General features: G+C 38.8%; 1 protein-coding gene across 3 annotated transcripts in view; it reads left to right on the top strand.

Annotated features, from left to right (window-relative positions):
- Positions 1-355: 355 nt before the first annotated feature.
- RAB3GAP2 (RAB3 GTPase activating non-catalytic protein subunit 2) overlaps positions 356-15,164 on the top strand; it is a 55,470-nt gene continuing 40,661 nt past the window's right edge. Inside the window, exons 1-9 of one of the 3 annotated variants that reach the window (XM_026682559.2) lie at positions 356-594; positions 5,814-5,878; positions 6,312-6,441; positions 7,867-7,966; positions 10,130-10,177; positions 10,293-10,368; positions 11,870-11,971; positions 12,539-12,638; positions 15,020-15,118. In XM_026682559.2, the coding sequence (XP_026538344.2) occupies positions 474-594; positions 5,814-5,878; positions 6,312-6,441; positions 7,867-7,966; positions 10,130-10,177; positions 10,293-10,368; positions 11,870-11,971; positions 12,539-12,638; positions 15,020-15,118 (841 nt within the window). In that variant the 5' untranslated portion in view covers positions 356-473. Of the gene's footprint in view, positions 595-5,813; positions 5,880-6,311; positions 6,442-7,866; positions 7,967-10,129; positions 10,178-10,292; positions 10,369-11,869; positions 11,972-12,538; positions 12,639-15,019; positions 15,119-15,164 lie in introns of all 3 variants that reach the window. The other 2 variants (XM_026682569.2, XM_087964071.1) reach the window with 2 other exon arrangements.

Genomic DNA, 15,164 nt, shown 5'->3' with positions numbered 1-15,164 from the left:
AAGGTTGGAAACCCCTGATTTAAAACATTCCCCAATCTGCCGGCAACTCCCTTCCAAGGAAGACAGTCATGACTAGATCGATCGCTTTCGCAAGGCCCGAAATCTGTGTGTCCACTATCTGACGGTGTGCATTGGCTGTGGTGCAAATCTGTCGTCGTCCGAAGAAGCTCCCGAAGCGTCAATGAAGGCCTTAGCCTTCCCCCTCTTCTCAATCCAGCCCGCCGACTGCGAGCGAAGCCCAGCAGCCCGAGCACTTCGCCCCTCTCCTCAACCACGTGGACAGCGCTGGCATTCCGGGTTGGTTCTCCTCCTTTTTTTTTCCTGGTCTGCTCGGCGGCGCCTGCGTGGTAGCGTCTGCAGGGCCTTTGACCGCTTCCGGGTGGGGTTGGCACTCCAGCTCGCGACTCGGGTTTGTGTGTACGTGTGTGGGGGAGCCTGCGGGGTCTCCGGCCGCGGAAAAACCGGGCGACGCCATGGCCTGCACTCTCGTGCCTTTCTGCAGCTTCCAGGACCTGGAGTCGGCGCGGGATTTCCTATGCTCTCATCTGCGACAGAGCGGCGCGGGGGAACCGTGGGGTGCCAAGGAATGCGGCGGTGAGCCTCGAGCCCCGGGTCCGAGTGGGAGGAGATGGGTCAGGGCTGAGGGTAGCGGTGGCGTTACGGTAATTTGCATTTCATCCTCTGTCCGCGGGGCCAGCAAGGGGACTTGCCTTCACCCATCCTTCCACTTCTTTTAGCTCCAGGTTTGCATGTAAGAAGTATAAGCAGAGTTGGGGGTCGTCATCCCTTCAACTTAATCTCCCCAGGCAGGCCGTTTTTCAATGGGTCTAACCTGTAAAAAGAGCATAGAAAAAGGTAAATATGTGTGTTAGGTATGGTACTTTTAATATTTGACTGCAGTACGTAGCCCATGTATTTTTCCCCCTTTTCCCTCCGCCCGGATGCACCAGGTAACGTGATAAGGAGCCACGTGTGTACCGGGTTTCCTATTTTTGATTCAGGATCAGCCGCTTGTGGGTGGAGTCTGCAGCAATCTGTCATTAAGTTGACACTGGACAGTTTTATAAAAGAACCTAGTACTTTTAGGGTTATTCAGTATCTTGGTTATGAACGGGAGAGTTATTGTGGATCCTGCAGGTGCTGGCTGAGCCTGATCAGTGTTTTTATTAAAAACATCATCCCAACACCAGGCTGACTAGACCTGACATAATGATTTTTGAAATCAAAGACAGCATTTCCACAAACTCTGAATGGCAAAATTTGTGTTAAAATAAGTGAAATAAACAAAAAAAAAAAATCACCCTACAGTTTAGAGGTCCAGTTTGGTGTAGTGGTTAAGGTATCAGGCTAGAAAATGGATGACTCTGAATTACAGTATTGTCTTTAGGAGCAAAGCCAGTTGGGTGACCTTGGGCCAGTCACTCCTCAGCCCTAGGGAAGCAGGCAAGGACTTACCACTTCTGAAATTTTGCCAAGAAAACAAAATGCAGTCCCATAGGCATAATACAGTATTCTCATGTCTTATCCTGTGCAACAAAAAGTGCATATATTGGTGGGTAGCAGCTTGGCTCTGAGAAGTTGGTCATGAGTAGTATGATAGAAATCTTTCACTCATTTGCTCTGCGTGCTTATTAACATGGCATGGAGATGATGAACACCTGGCATTTATTTAATGTGAATTCTTTTTTCTTCCTTATGTCTAACAGTTTTGTGAAATGTAACATGAACTAAAATTCAAGGGACCTATCTATAAGCATGATGATGTGAAGCAGGTGAATTGGAGAAAAAGATGTAGTATAATATGGATGAGGCTCATCTGTTGCACTCCAGATATACTGATCTCTGCAATTTCCGCAAATGGAGGAAACTTGACTTCCTAATTTGTGGTAGTGAGGGGATTGTATGTGTGTTTTATGGCTTGTTTTCTGAGTGAAAATATTGCCAGTGACTGTAAACAGTTCTAGTTGTAAGATTCATCTCACTAGTGACTATTTGTTTTCTTACCTATGGAGATTGGTATTTAATTTAGGGAAAGTGTGTGGAGAATAGCTTCTACAAGTCTTTTTAATCCATTCAGAACAGCTCTGGCATATGCCACATGGCCAAAACAATAGTAGGAGGGAGGCTTAATATGAGGAATTGGCAACCTTTTGAGTAGCCGCCCAACTTCCTCTTTCATATGGATATATTGGGGAACATTTTCCTAAATCCAGCTGATTTTCTCTTCTCCCTACACACCAAATTTATTTCTGTTCTGCTAGATTTTGGGAGAATTTACGCATTTGTTTAGTAAATATGTATGCCATCCATCTAGGCTCACGGTGTCTCTAGGCTGCTTACAATATAAAAACAAGTTTAAAACGTTAAAATAACACTAAAGTTGTTTAAAATTAACAAGATGGGAAAGAAGGGAACTAGCTACATGGGGAAGAGATGGGATATTATCTTAATTCACCAGTCACCTCTAGGATGACATGCCCACATTGGGGTTCTAGGCCAGTTGGCAGAGCCAGGACTTTAGACCTTTTTGGAAGATCAAAAGGGTGGTATGGATCTCACCTGGGGAGATGTTGTTTCAAAGGATGAGAGCCATGGCAGCAATGGCTTTTCTCTTGGACTTCACCGGTCAGAATTCCTTGACTGATGGGATCTGTAGTATGCCCCTTCTGCTGGCACTGGTGGGGTGGGCCAATCCCATTGGGGTGAGATGGTTCCTCAGATAGCATGGACCATGCTATGAAGAACTTTAAAAGGTGATAACCAATATTTTGAATTGAACCTGGAAGCAACTGGCAATCAGTGCAGCTTGTGAAACAGTGGTACAACACAGACCACAGTAGGGGTCCCAAGAGTTATCCTAGTGATGGACAAATTGTTAGGCAAACAGTCTTCTGAGGCCTTTTACATAATTTCTTTCCTACATTTAATTAGACAAGAAAAATGGTTTTAGAGAAAAGATTTATAAAAATGGTTTTAAAGAAATGATTTATAGAATGAGGAGGCATGTCTTGCAAAACTTAAAAGATGTTTATTTAACTGATTTTTAACTTGTGACATAGATTTAATATTCAGTGAAGAAACACCCACATAATAAAAGCAACTAAGCTGTTGAAATAACTGTTTAATTTTGCCATTAAGCATCATATGGAACAGTGCTACTTCCTTAGCAAATTTCATGCTATTTTAATGAATTGAATTACTATGACAGATTAGTGTTATAAAGCTTTAGAAAATCATCCAGATTACATAATTTGGGAGTTGGATAATATCAAATACTACTAAAATCAGGTTTCAAATTCTACTTCAGTCATTTCATAAACAAGTTTACAGGGATCAACTATTTTCCCTTCAACATTTTTTTTTAGATTATTGCACTATATATAGAAATTGATTAAGCAAACCTAGAAAGCCTAAGGGTGCTTAAGAAGAACATATTTAAATATAGTACTTAATATAAGGGACACTTTATTTTCAAAGCCATAGTTTTTATCTATGTTCCTCCTTAAATCTGTTTCTTCATGCAGCATAACAACGTATTTATAAGAAAGGCTTTCTAAGTTTGCTTCATTAATTTCTATGTATACTGCAATAGTCTAAAAATGTGAAGGGAAAATAAGTTGATCCATGTAAACATAATGTTTATGAAGTGATTAAAATCACTACATAATCAGATTTTTTTGTGATTATGTTCAAAGATAAATGACTCATTCAGCTATGTGAATCTGTTCAGTAAACTGCCTTCAAGTGACAATCTAAAAGGAATACAGTACTATATCAGGAGCAAGTGCTTCTCTTCTATGAAACAGTAGGTTCTGTTCCTATAAAGAAATACATTAAGACTGTTTTGTTTTGAAACAGTGGGTGTGAAATGCCTTGTCTAAATATTTTGTAACAGTCCAGCCTTCAAATGTCTTAAGACATTACATTTGAAATGCTTCCAAAATGCTGAAAGAAACTGGAAGTTTTGCAAAATTTCACATTTTGAAATTAAAGGGCTGTACATACATATCAGTTTTAGTCTTCTTGCATAGAGCATTAAGCTTATTCAAAAACTAGTTTAAGATCTATAAAATGATTAGTATGCAGATGAGAGAGAGAGAGAGAGAGAGAGAGAGAATATTACTGATGCCTGCTATCTAAAAGATGGTCACAAACTCCTAGAATCCCATACACACACACAAAAAAAACAAAATGCCACATACATCTTGAGCGCCCTCAAACTCTGCATCCTTTCCGATCATCATCCTTATGAAAACAAGTTTCAGAGGCTCTGCCTCTGATGATAATCAAATGAGTGCAGTTCTATGGTTGAAGTTGGACTCTATGGAACAGATCAGATAGTTGTTGTACTGCTCTCTCTGCTGCACAACATCGTCCTTGCTTAAGCTGCTGCATTTCCATTGCTGAGCTGGTGGTTGGGATCTTGAGGTTCTTGGTTTTGAGGAACTTCAATTTACTATCTGGTGACATTGAGTTCAGGGCAGCTCAGGTGATCCTGGCAACCATGGACCTGTCCCATGTCATTTTAGGCCTAGGGCATACTGGGGGTTACACATTGCATCTGAGTTTTGTTTCAGGATAGTTGAGACATGTTTGAGTTTTAAATGGTATTATTTGCCATTATCCCATTGTCATAGTCAGATTGCTTTTTGGCTCACTGGTGCCCCCTACCATGAAGGGGGTGAGGTCTGTTAGATTGACCTGCCCAGGTGACTGATAAATCCAGAAGGAGTTGGGTTCCAGAAGAAGTTTGGGCATCTTCACATAAATCATATGGACAGTTCAGCTGAGGCCTTAGTTACGGCCTAGAATGGGCATGGAACTTTTACATCAATTTGCCCATATGGAGCCTCTGCCCCTGCATTGATCCCAGGATACACCTTAGTTCTCTAAGGAGCTCCAGGAAATGAGTTGGAGATGATGGAGCATCATTGGAAAAAGATAAAAGAGTGAATCCATCTCATTTTAGGGGTTAAAGTGTGGTGATAGGCAGTGAAATATTCTTTGTTTTCTGTTGAAATAGTTATGTACTGATAGCTGCATGACAATCTTTTAAGGTTTGACCAAGTAAGGTCTTGTAGATTTATATGGAGCAAGTTTAATTGTGTGCCTCCTGAACAGTCAGAATGTTCTAGTCTGTAAACTTGATCATTTGCTTGCTAGATTTAAGTTTCCCCTGGATAGTTAAAACTGCCTGGGAGGTGACCTGTGGTTCTGTCTTTGCAATGATCTCAATTTCCTTGAGTGAAGAATTAGCCCCATGGGCCTTGAAATGGGCTTTGGTCATTTCATCAAGAAGTCATCATTGGACTCAATGGTGTTGGACAATTATCATTCAGTCTTTCACCTTCCCTTTTTTGGAAAGGTTGTAGACAAGGTTCACCTTCAGAGGACCTGGAAGAAATGGGTTGTTTGAATCCATTTCAGTCGGCCTTTATGCAATCTAGAAATGTTTTTAGAACTAGTAATCAAAGATAAATGTACCCTATCTTCAACTTAGTTATAAATAACTTTTTATTTCTTGTATCACTTTCTAAAACAGGTGGAAACTGCTTGACATGCCATAATGTATGACTGAACCTATGTTATTAATATAAAAATGTGCATAGGTTATCTCTCATACTTTTATTCACAGTTTACATAATTATAAGACATTCTAGCATTTCTACTAGGAATTTCTGGCATTTTAAAATCAATCTTGTTATTTAAATAATAATCATATTTTTATGAACACTGGGATGCAAGCATTTTATTTTAGCACATGTAACTGATGGCTCTGATTTGCTAAACTAAACTGGGTTTTGTAAATACAGGAAAATCATCAAACTGGGAAGAAGAGAATTGGGGTTCCTGGGATGAAGCAGAAACTCAAGAGCCTGTAAGCCTTTTTATTTACTATTCTACTAATTATATCTTTTATAAACAAGCTCGATATCTATATCAAAACATTTTGAATAATTCATTAAAACTCTGAAGTTCATTAATCAATTTGTAATGCATTATAGACACACTTAAGTTGAATACACATTGCCATACAGCTATCCTTTATTATATGTGTGATTTGTCTCTGTATTGTGTGATTTGTCTCTGTATTGATAGCATTTGAGGACAGGTAACAATATTACAATTAATAAAACAAAATGTGTAATTTTGCTAATGTTTAAATGCTTTCAACCATCCATTAAGATTGCAGTCACATTGTTAATTTGCATATTCCTTAAATGCTAATATTGTTGTACATAACTGTTTTAAATTATATATAGTTATTTTTTGCTCAGGAAAGTAACAACTTCAATGATCACCATTTATAGGAAGAAGAAGAAGAAGACTTGGCATCCAAAACTCAAGCAAATTCGTGGCTTCAGGACTGTATAATATCTTTGTCACCCACAAATGATCTCATGGTAATAGCTCGTGAGCAGAAAGCAGTGTTTTTTGTCCGTAAGTGTTTTGTTTTATGCTGTTGTATTTGAAAATATATTCCAGGAAATATCTCTAATTGAGATCCATAAATAATATTCTGAATAAGAGTAGGTTATGATTCAAACCACATACTCATGTTTCTGTTTATCATGATAAATGAGAACAATTGTTTATAACAACCAATTTCTATTAAAATCAATCTACTAGCTTTACAGACTTATCTCTAAAACTGATATCTGTGATAGGTATATTGTGAAATGTATGGTGATATTGCAAATAATAAGCCTCCCCCCTTTTTGATACTTTAACCACATATAAATGATAATTAATACCATAACTCAAGCTTTGCTAATAAATTTGAATTCCATTTTAACCACACACACACACACACACACACACACACTTATCCCCCAGTACTAGGATTAGATAGATGTTTGCTTCTCAAATAGCTTTTTTAAAAATGTTGGTTCCTATGACTTTCTTTCCTCCCTGCCTCTTGTTTTCTTTGCATGAAAAATGGTTTCATATGCGGGCATGATTTAGAGTGGATAGGGCTTCTACACTAATTGGCAATTGATTATCTTGTTATTTACAGGCCCCTCACATCCCAGACATAAACTGTTTCAACTCCTACCCTCAAAATGATGCTATAGAGCACTGCACACCAGAACAACTAAACACAAGGACAGTTTTTGCCCGAATGCCATCACTCTGCTAAACAAATAATTCCCTCAATACTGTCCAACTATTTACAAAGTCTGCACTACTATTATTATTAACCTTCTCATCACTCCTTATCACCCATCTCCTCCCACTTGTGACTGTATGACTGTAACTTTGTCGCTTGAATCCTTATGATCTATATTGACTGTTTTCTAGTATGATTTGATTGCTTATTGTACCCTATGACTATTATTAAGTGTTGTACCTTATGATTCTTGACTCTTGACGAATGTATCTTTTCTTTTATGTACACTGAGGGCATTTGCATCATGACAAATTCCTTGTGTGTCCAACCACACTTGGCCAATAAAGAATTCTATTCTATTCTATTTGTATTGTGAATAATTGAAGAAAGAGATTCACTTCTCTTATCTTTAGTTTTGTTTCCCCCCAACTCAGCTATCTGTATCTATAATGGTGATATTAAAATAATTAAGTTGGATGGAGTTATTGTGATGACTCACTGAATTTTCAATTGAAAGGCAATTTTACAGATCCTTCCTTTATCTTGAAAAGCTACTCTGGTGGCAGAGGAGATTGCAAAATGTGAAGAAAAACACAAGGATGTTTATTACATAAAAATTACACCACCCGGGCTTGTATTGAATTTTATTATGGTATACAGAGCAAGTTGGCCTAAGAATAACCTTCTATTTCATCAGATGCTTAGACACATCAAGTTGTAAGCTAATTGTTTTTTTCTTCTCTTCTTCTCCTCAGCAAAATGGAAACAGAATGAAAAAGGGAAAGAAGAAATGCAATTTGCAGTTGGCTGGAGTGGCTCTCTTGGCTGGAATGGCCCTTGCAATATTGAAGAAATGTAAGCTTGGAAAGGAGAAGGTCCTGGGAACTCCTACTTTTGACCCTGCTGTTTTCTAATACCACATTATCTATATATAGTTGAATAATTTCTTGCTACCTGGGCATTGTTCTTGAAATTTTGGGAAGGACCTATGTTCACACAGAGTGATGATAAGAATGGGCAACAAGATTTCACTTAAATTGAGAGCGTGTCTTTATTTTTTATTGTTTCCTGCCTCAAACACTGAGAAACTATGTAGTTGGTTCTGCTAATAGAATAATCAGAGTTATCAAGTCCTATAAAAAAATTAGGAGGCTGCAAGTTGTTTACTGGAACAGCTTACATCCTGCGACGATACCTGTAACGCCATCAAGAGCAACCAGGATGATTAGGGGACTGTAGACTAAAACATATGAAGAACGGTTACAGGAACAGGGCTTGGCTAGTCTAGTGAAGAGAAGGACCAGGGGAGACATGATAGCGGTCTTCCAATATTTGAGGGGCTACCACAGAGTGGAAGTGGTCAATCTATTTTCTAAAGCACCTGTAGGCCAGACAAGGAATAATGGATGGAAACTGAACAAGGAGAGATTTAACCTGGAAATAAGGAGAAACTTTCTGACAATGAGAACAATCAACCAATGGAACAGCTTGCCCTCGGAAGTTGTGAGAGCGCCATCACTTGAGACCTTCAAGAAGAGATTGGACTGCCATTTGTCAGAAATGGTGTAGGTCTCCTGCTTGGAGATGGGTGGGAGATTGGACTAGATGACTTATAAGGTCCCTTCGAACTCTGGTTATCTGTTATCAAACGTCCACTTCTGCTTACTTGAGGTCCTTGGGAAGGACTTGAAAGGTAGAGAAAAATGCCAAATCCAGTCTGAGTATCTGGCTGAGTATGTGATGAACAATAATAATAATAATAATAAAAAAGAGGGTGGGTGAGTCCAATTGCATTTAGTCCTCCACAAGCCATTCTTCAACAGGGTAGAGGCATATATCAACCAGGTCTTACCCTCTATATCAGGGTTGTCAAACGTTATCATGGTGGCGTCACGTGACGTATTGTGACTTTTTCCCCTTTGCTAAGCCAGGCAGGGCCGTGGCCAATGTGTGTCTCATCTGGGCTGTGGGCCACAAGTTTGACAGCCCTGCTCTATATCTTGCCTTAGTCCCTTGAAAAGAAAAATCTCCCATAGAATCACCAGCTGGATCAGTTTTATTTTGTACCTTGTTCCTCATCATCAAAGGAATAGCAGGACAGAGATGAAATGGACCCTGTACTGTATTCCTGAAGGAATAATGGCAGGATCTGATTATGCTGAGCCTCAGTGATGGAACTGTGGGATTAGACATCCCCAGTTAAGACTGCAGAAGTCACCTAGACCAGGGGTCTCCAACCTTGGCAACTTTAAGCCTGGCAGACTTCAACTCCCAGAATTCCCCAGCCAGCTTTGCTGGGAGTTGAAGTCCGCCAAGCTTAAAGTTGCCAAGGTTGGAGACCCCTGGTCTTGACTGTTTGATGGTAGAAAAGTATCAATTCCTGCCCTCAGTGAGGGAGTGCAATTACACTTCTCTGTTCAGTATGCTCCTTCAGCATTTTGTTTCAGTAAAGGTACTTGTTATCAGACCATATTACTATTTTTTTTTTAAACATTTCATACTATCCACGATAAGTTTGTTTTCATGATTAACACACCCTTTTGCCCATCACATGCCTTGTTGAAAAAGGGACAATTAATTGAACATTGTTAAAAGTACTGTACACTTCTATTTCTTTGAACCTATGTCTTCTCTGGAATTCTTTTTCATGCACCCAAGGAAGTGCATATGGTTTTTGCACATTCTGTTGTACAAACTTGGCATTTTGGAAAATTGTAAATCTAATCTGCTGGTAGCTTTAAAAAACATATGTACCAAACACATCATAACAGAACAGCCAGGGACAAAACTGTATAGATAAGAATGCTGGCCTGTGTATAAATGTTTATAATTCAGATTTTTAAAGGTATCCTTTTTTAGTTCCTTTGGGCCACATTCTCGGGAGATAGCTCTCCCAATAACTGGGACAAAAGTAGTTGGAAAGCAGCTTGGATATATATTTTTCTCTTTAAAACTTTTTAATATCTTATGTAGGGAAATATTCTTGAACAGTTTAATATTTTTATATTTTACTTCTAGTGAATATGTAACCAGTGCATTGTGTATCCCCCTTGCAAGTCAAAAGAGGTAAGTGCAAACTTTTTAAAACAATTACATTATCTTATTAAGTCCAAAGCATGCATGTGCATTATCTGAGAATAAGTTTTGATAAAATTTATTCCATGTTCTTTATATGAGACAGGAGCTCCACAGGCCGTCCTGACTGGACCTGCATTGTTGTAGGATTCACCTCTGGCTATGTCCGCTTCTATACTGAGGTACATCAACTATTTCCTGGGTTGTTTGCCATTGTCATCTCTTTTAGAGTTTATTGTATTGCATTCTATATGAGGCTGCCTTTGGAAATTCCATGGACGTTGCAAAATACAACAGCCAGCTTTGTGATAGGTGAGAACTGCCACATGAATATAATGGTAGGGCATTGAGCTCTTCTCTGCAATGGCTGCTGCCTATAGGGTTTTTAGCAGAATTCAAAGTGCTAGTTTTAACCTATAAAATAATGTAAGCCACGTAGTCACCTCTGGCATGATGTTGCTAGGTGGCCACTTAACTTCAAGATAACATGCATCAAATGCAACTTACCCCTCTGGTACACATGTACCGAAGAGATCTGAAAGGGCAGGAAGCAGGAGTAAGATTGGAATCAGTGTTTTTCACTTGTCAGACTCTGATTGTCTGGAATAATCTTCCCTTGGAAATCTGGAGAACCTTACTCATGACCCAATTAAGAGCTTACTATATGAGCTCTTACATCAAGAGAATGCTTCCAAGGCTTCATGATCTCATTAGTCCTCCCCAAGAGCTAGGCCATGACTTGAGCACTGTAGGGTTAGAGAGTATATCCTGCGCTGTCAGGCCTTGATAATTAATTCTATAATGAAAAAGCTTTGTTTTTGACTGTACTTTTCAAGATTTTTTTTCCTTGGAGAAAGAGCCTTGCAAAGCAGGCCAATTTAGGGTGTCCATTGACTCACTATTGAAGGGCGAAATGTCATTCAGAGTACTTGGATATGCACATCACACCTGTTGGGACCCCCCCCCCCAAAAAAAACCACCCAAATGTGCCTTTGTGGAATCATGCGCCATCTGCGGAGAGCAGTCATGCAAGTCCATGGAAAGATGTACCTTAACAGTTAGAGTTTATTATATTCATTAGTGCTAGGTAAATGATGATGACGTTATCCATTCATCTGTGTCCAACTCTTAGTGATTCTGTGGGTCAGGTTTCACCACATCTTCTGATCTTGTACTGCTTCTTTGTGAGTTCGGAATATGCCAGATTTGATTTATTTTATAGTTGCCGTTATATAATTGCAGCTATTTTCCCCTGTTGATCCTAACTGTAATTGTTTATTTCCCTTTTTATTTTATGTTGCTGGTTATTGATCGAATAAACAAACAAATTGTACCCTGATAGCAGGCATAAATATGTATCTATTCAAATTCATAAAGGAGGTGAGAAACATAAAAAAACAAAATGGAACAAGCGGCACCCTTTAAAACAATATTCATTTATTCATTCAATTTATAAAACTGCACATCATGACTACGGATGGCTCAAAGAATTAAAAATAACAACAATCATTTGCTCAAAGCAAAACACATACAAATAAAAAGCAAAAACAGTTAATTATAAATCATCTAAGGGTTTAATGTGTGAGCTAATATTTTAATTTACTGAATTGCAGCAGAACATATTTTGAATTTTCTGCCTATAAAATTATTAATGTAGATGTTGCTATGTTTTTATTTTTAAAGAGTGGAGTATTACTTCTGGCACAGCTTTTAAATGAAGATCCTGTCCTGCAGCTGAAATGTAGAACTTATGAGATTCCACGCCATCCTGGAGTAACAGAACAGGTATTAAAATAGATACACAAAGTACTGAAATTGTAACAAGACTAACTGTTCTCTTCTGTGTAAATATTTCTAAAGTCAAGTTTGCTTTTACAAATATGTATGGATAGATATGCTTATATTTGCAAATATAAGTCATGGTTTAGCATTGGCAGCCCATTCTGTGGTGTTAATTTAATTACAGGAATGTGAATTAAACTCAGACCGTATAGCCCTTAACACTCATTTTATCTCTTGTACTGTGTTTCATTGGAATATGTTGACACAAGCGACATACAATAGTGTTCCCTTGACTATTTGCTTTGCATTGATATCTTATATTCTATGCCTCACCAAAAATTTGAGAATTGTACTGTATAAAATTTATATTAATTTCAGCAGCTATTTGTGCTCTAGCAATAGCTAGTCAGATATTAATGCTACTGTAGCAATGTCCATAGACTGCCTTTCTGGGAGGGGATTTAGTGCTTTTGTAGAAATAGTAAGTAAGCAATCAAGAAAGCATATGTGGGTACTTGCATATATATTGTTTTTGCCTCAACGTGATTTAGTACCTTTCTTTTTATTTAGAATGAGGAACTGAGCATCCTATATCCTTCAGCAATTGTGACAATTGATGGTTTTAGCTTATTTCAGTCTCTCCGGGCTTGCCGAAATCAAGTAGCCAGGGGTATGTCCAGCCTTATTAAAATAGTTTCTTTCTTAGCAATACTTGCTATAAAAGGACATAGTTTTACTTTTCTATCATACAGTTTGTTCAGGGCACAGCAACATACTGCTTGTGAAACACTTAGTGCTATAAAACAGTGATCCCCAACCTTTTTTACGCCGCGGCCCGGTATCCCCAACCTTTTTATGGCGCCGCCCGGTACCGGCGTAGCTGGGCGCCGCCATCTTTTTGATGAAAAAGTGCTTCCGGTGAGCTTTCTCCCGGAAAAGCTCACCGGAAGCACTTTTTCATCAAAAAAAGATGGCGGCGCCCAGCAAGCCAGCGGCCCGGTAGGACTTGTTCCACGGACCGGGACCGGTCCGCGGACCGGTGGTTGGGGACCCCTGCTATAAAACACCTAAGTTTAATACAAGTTTGATTTAATATATGGTGTGTGTGTGTTCTCATAAGAGTTCAGTGTTCTTGTGTGAAATTTCAGAATATTTTTGACTTTATAAGCTTTTGATATATTGGTGTTATACTAGGTACCAGGAATGAATTCTTCCAAATTTTGTAAGATTGGATCATTTTATTTTTTTAAATTTACACTTCTTTGTATGTTAGTACCTGAAGAATGTGCTGGTGTGAACTAGATAAATTCCTTTTCAATTGCTGTATTTTCTGAAAAAGTAAGAGGGTTTAATAATTTTCATAAACAGTATCTCTAGATAGTTTGCAGGGGGAAAAAAGAAACATACCAATACATTTATAACATGTAAGCTAGCTATTATGGTAGCAACCCACATCCTTGCAAAAATCATGTGGATTTCTAAAGACTATCAACTAAATGTAGTTGAACAAGGTTCTTAATTTTGATTACTCGTTTAGTGTGCTATAGTGGGTAGAGTTGTATGTACGTCTACATGGAAGTAAGTCTGGTGGGCTCAGCAGGACTTACTCATAAGCAAATTATATATAGGGTTTCAATTTTAGTAGATTTTCTTTCTTTAATATAGGTTTTTTTAAGTATCCAGAAATCTTTATTATCCCTTTGTCATTTTATTTTCAGCTTAAATGCCTATTGATGTCAGAGTGGATTTCCCCCCCCAATTTCTTATTTAAATCTCTTAGCTGTCAGTATAGAGAAAGGGAGAGAAGAAAAACAAAAAAACCCAAATCCTTTCCCTTTTCTCTCTCCTTTGCTGCTTCAAAGTCTTCTTTGGGAACAATGTTACTTTTTTTTTTAGTTTAAATTCCAGGGTACCTTAGTTGTTGCTTTTGCAGTTTAACCTGGTCAACCAAAAATTTCTCTTCTTATCTTCCTCCTGCACATTCTTTTCCGGTCGAGTTCTTCTTTGAGGTGGCCATTTCTGACCACCACTGCAACCGCCTTCGGGAAAGGGAGTAATGGCCAGCTGAGGAGGAGAGATGTGGCTCTCCTCAACCCTGCTGGCAGTCTCCCCCCTCTTCACCACCTCTACGGGGTGGCTTAGCCCCGAAACCAGCCGGCTCGGGGCGCTCCAGTGGTGAGCACGGATCGAAACCACGCACGATCGCGGTTTCGGTCTGTGTGAAGAGGCTCAAACCGGAACTCCTTTAATATAGGTTTTTTTTTTTGTTTTTTTTTTTATGCTTTCAAGTCAGTGTTGATTCCTGGTGATTCCAGGGGAAAGTCCTTGCAGTTTTCTTAGCAACATTTTTCAGAAGTGGTTTGCCATTGCTTTCTACCTAGGGCTGAGAGGGTGACTGGCCCAAACTCCTCAGCTGACCTTTATGGGGACTAAAACTTGTGCTCTCCCAGTTTCTAGCCCAGAGCCTTTCACTACAGGTAATTCTTGGGTTACTATAATTCATTCAATGTCAATTCAAAGTTACAGGGACACTAAATCAGGGGAATTATTATGGGTTCTAAGAATTCAGCAATCATAGGGTCTCCATGGTCATGTCATTGCAATCCAGATACTTGGTACTTAGCTTATGATCATGCCATGGTCATGTGTCGTGATTTCTGATGTTCCCTGCCAGCTTCCCAGAAGCAATCAAGGGGGAAGCCACCAGGAAGTCAGAAATTGCGATAATCTGAAGTCCTCACATAGGGACCCACGTGGTTCTTGTTTAATGATGGCAACCAGGACTTCTGGAATTGCTGAAGTTAAGCAGTGTAGTCACATGATTTGGTGTTTTGCGACTATATCGCTTAGTAATGAAATTCCTGGTTCCAATTGCCATTGGAACCTAAATATTATCTATACACCAAACTGGTTCTCATAATATCAACAGTGCAATTTATTCTATACTTTACAATTAAAAATATTTTTGTAATACATTATGTGTTGACCAATCCATATTAAATGTTTTAAAAATAACTATTCTTTCTAATTTATCTCTAATCAATTGGCCAGCTACAGCTGCAGGCAATGAAAATGTGCAGCCACCTCCACTAACCTATAAGAAATGGGGTTTGCAGGATGCGGATACTATTGTTGATCACGTTAGTGTTGGTAAGTATTACCTTGATCATTCTTACTGAGTTGTTATCCTTATTCA

The sequence above is a fragment of the Notechis scutatus genome, chromosome 1, assembly GCF_049901735.1.
Source record: "Notechis scutatus isolate UNSWTSFEM ecotype Mainland chromosome 1, rNotScu1.2, whole genome shotgun sequence".
Classification (NCBI taxonomy): domain Eukaryota; kingdom Metazoa; phylum Chordata; class Lepidosauria; order Squamata; family Elapidae; genus Notechis; species Notechis scutatus.
This window is presented reverse-complemented; position numbering and strand designations above follow the sequence as displayed.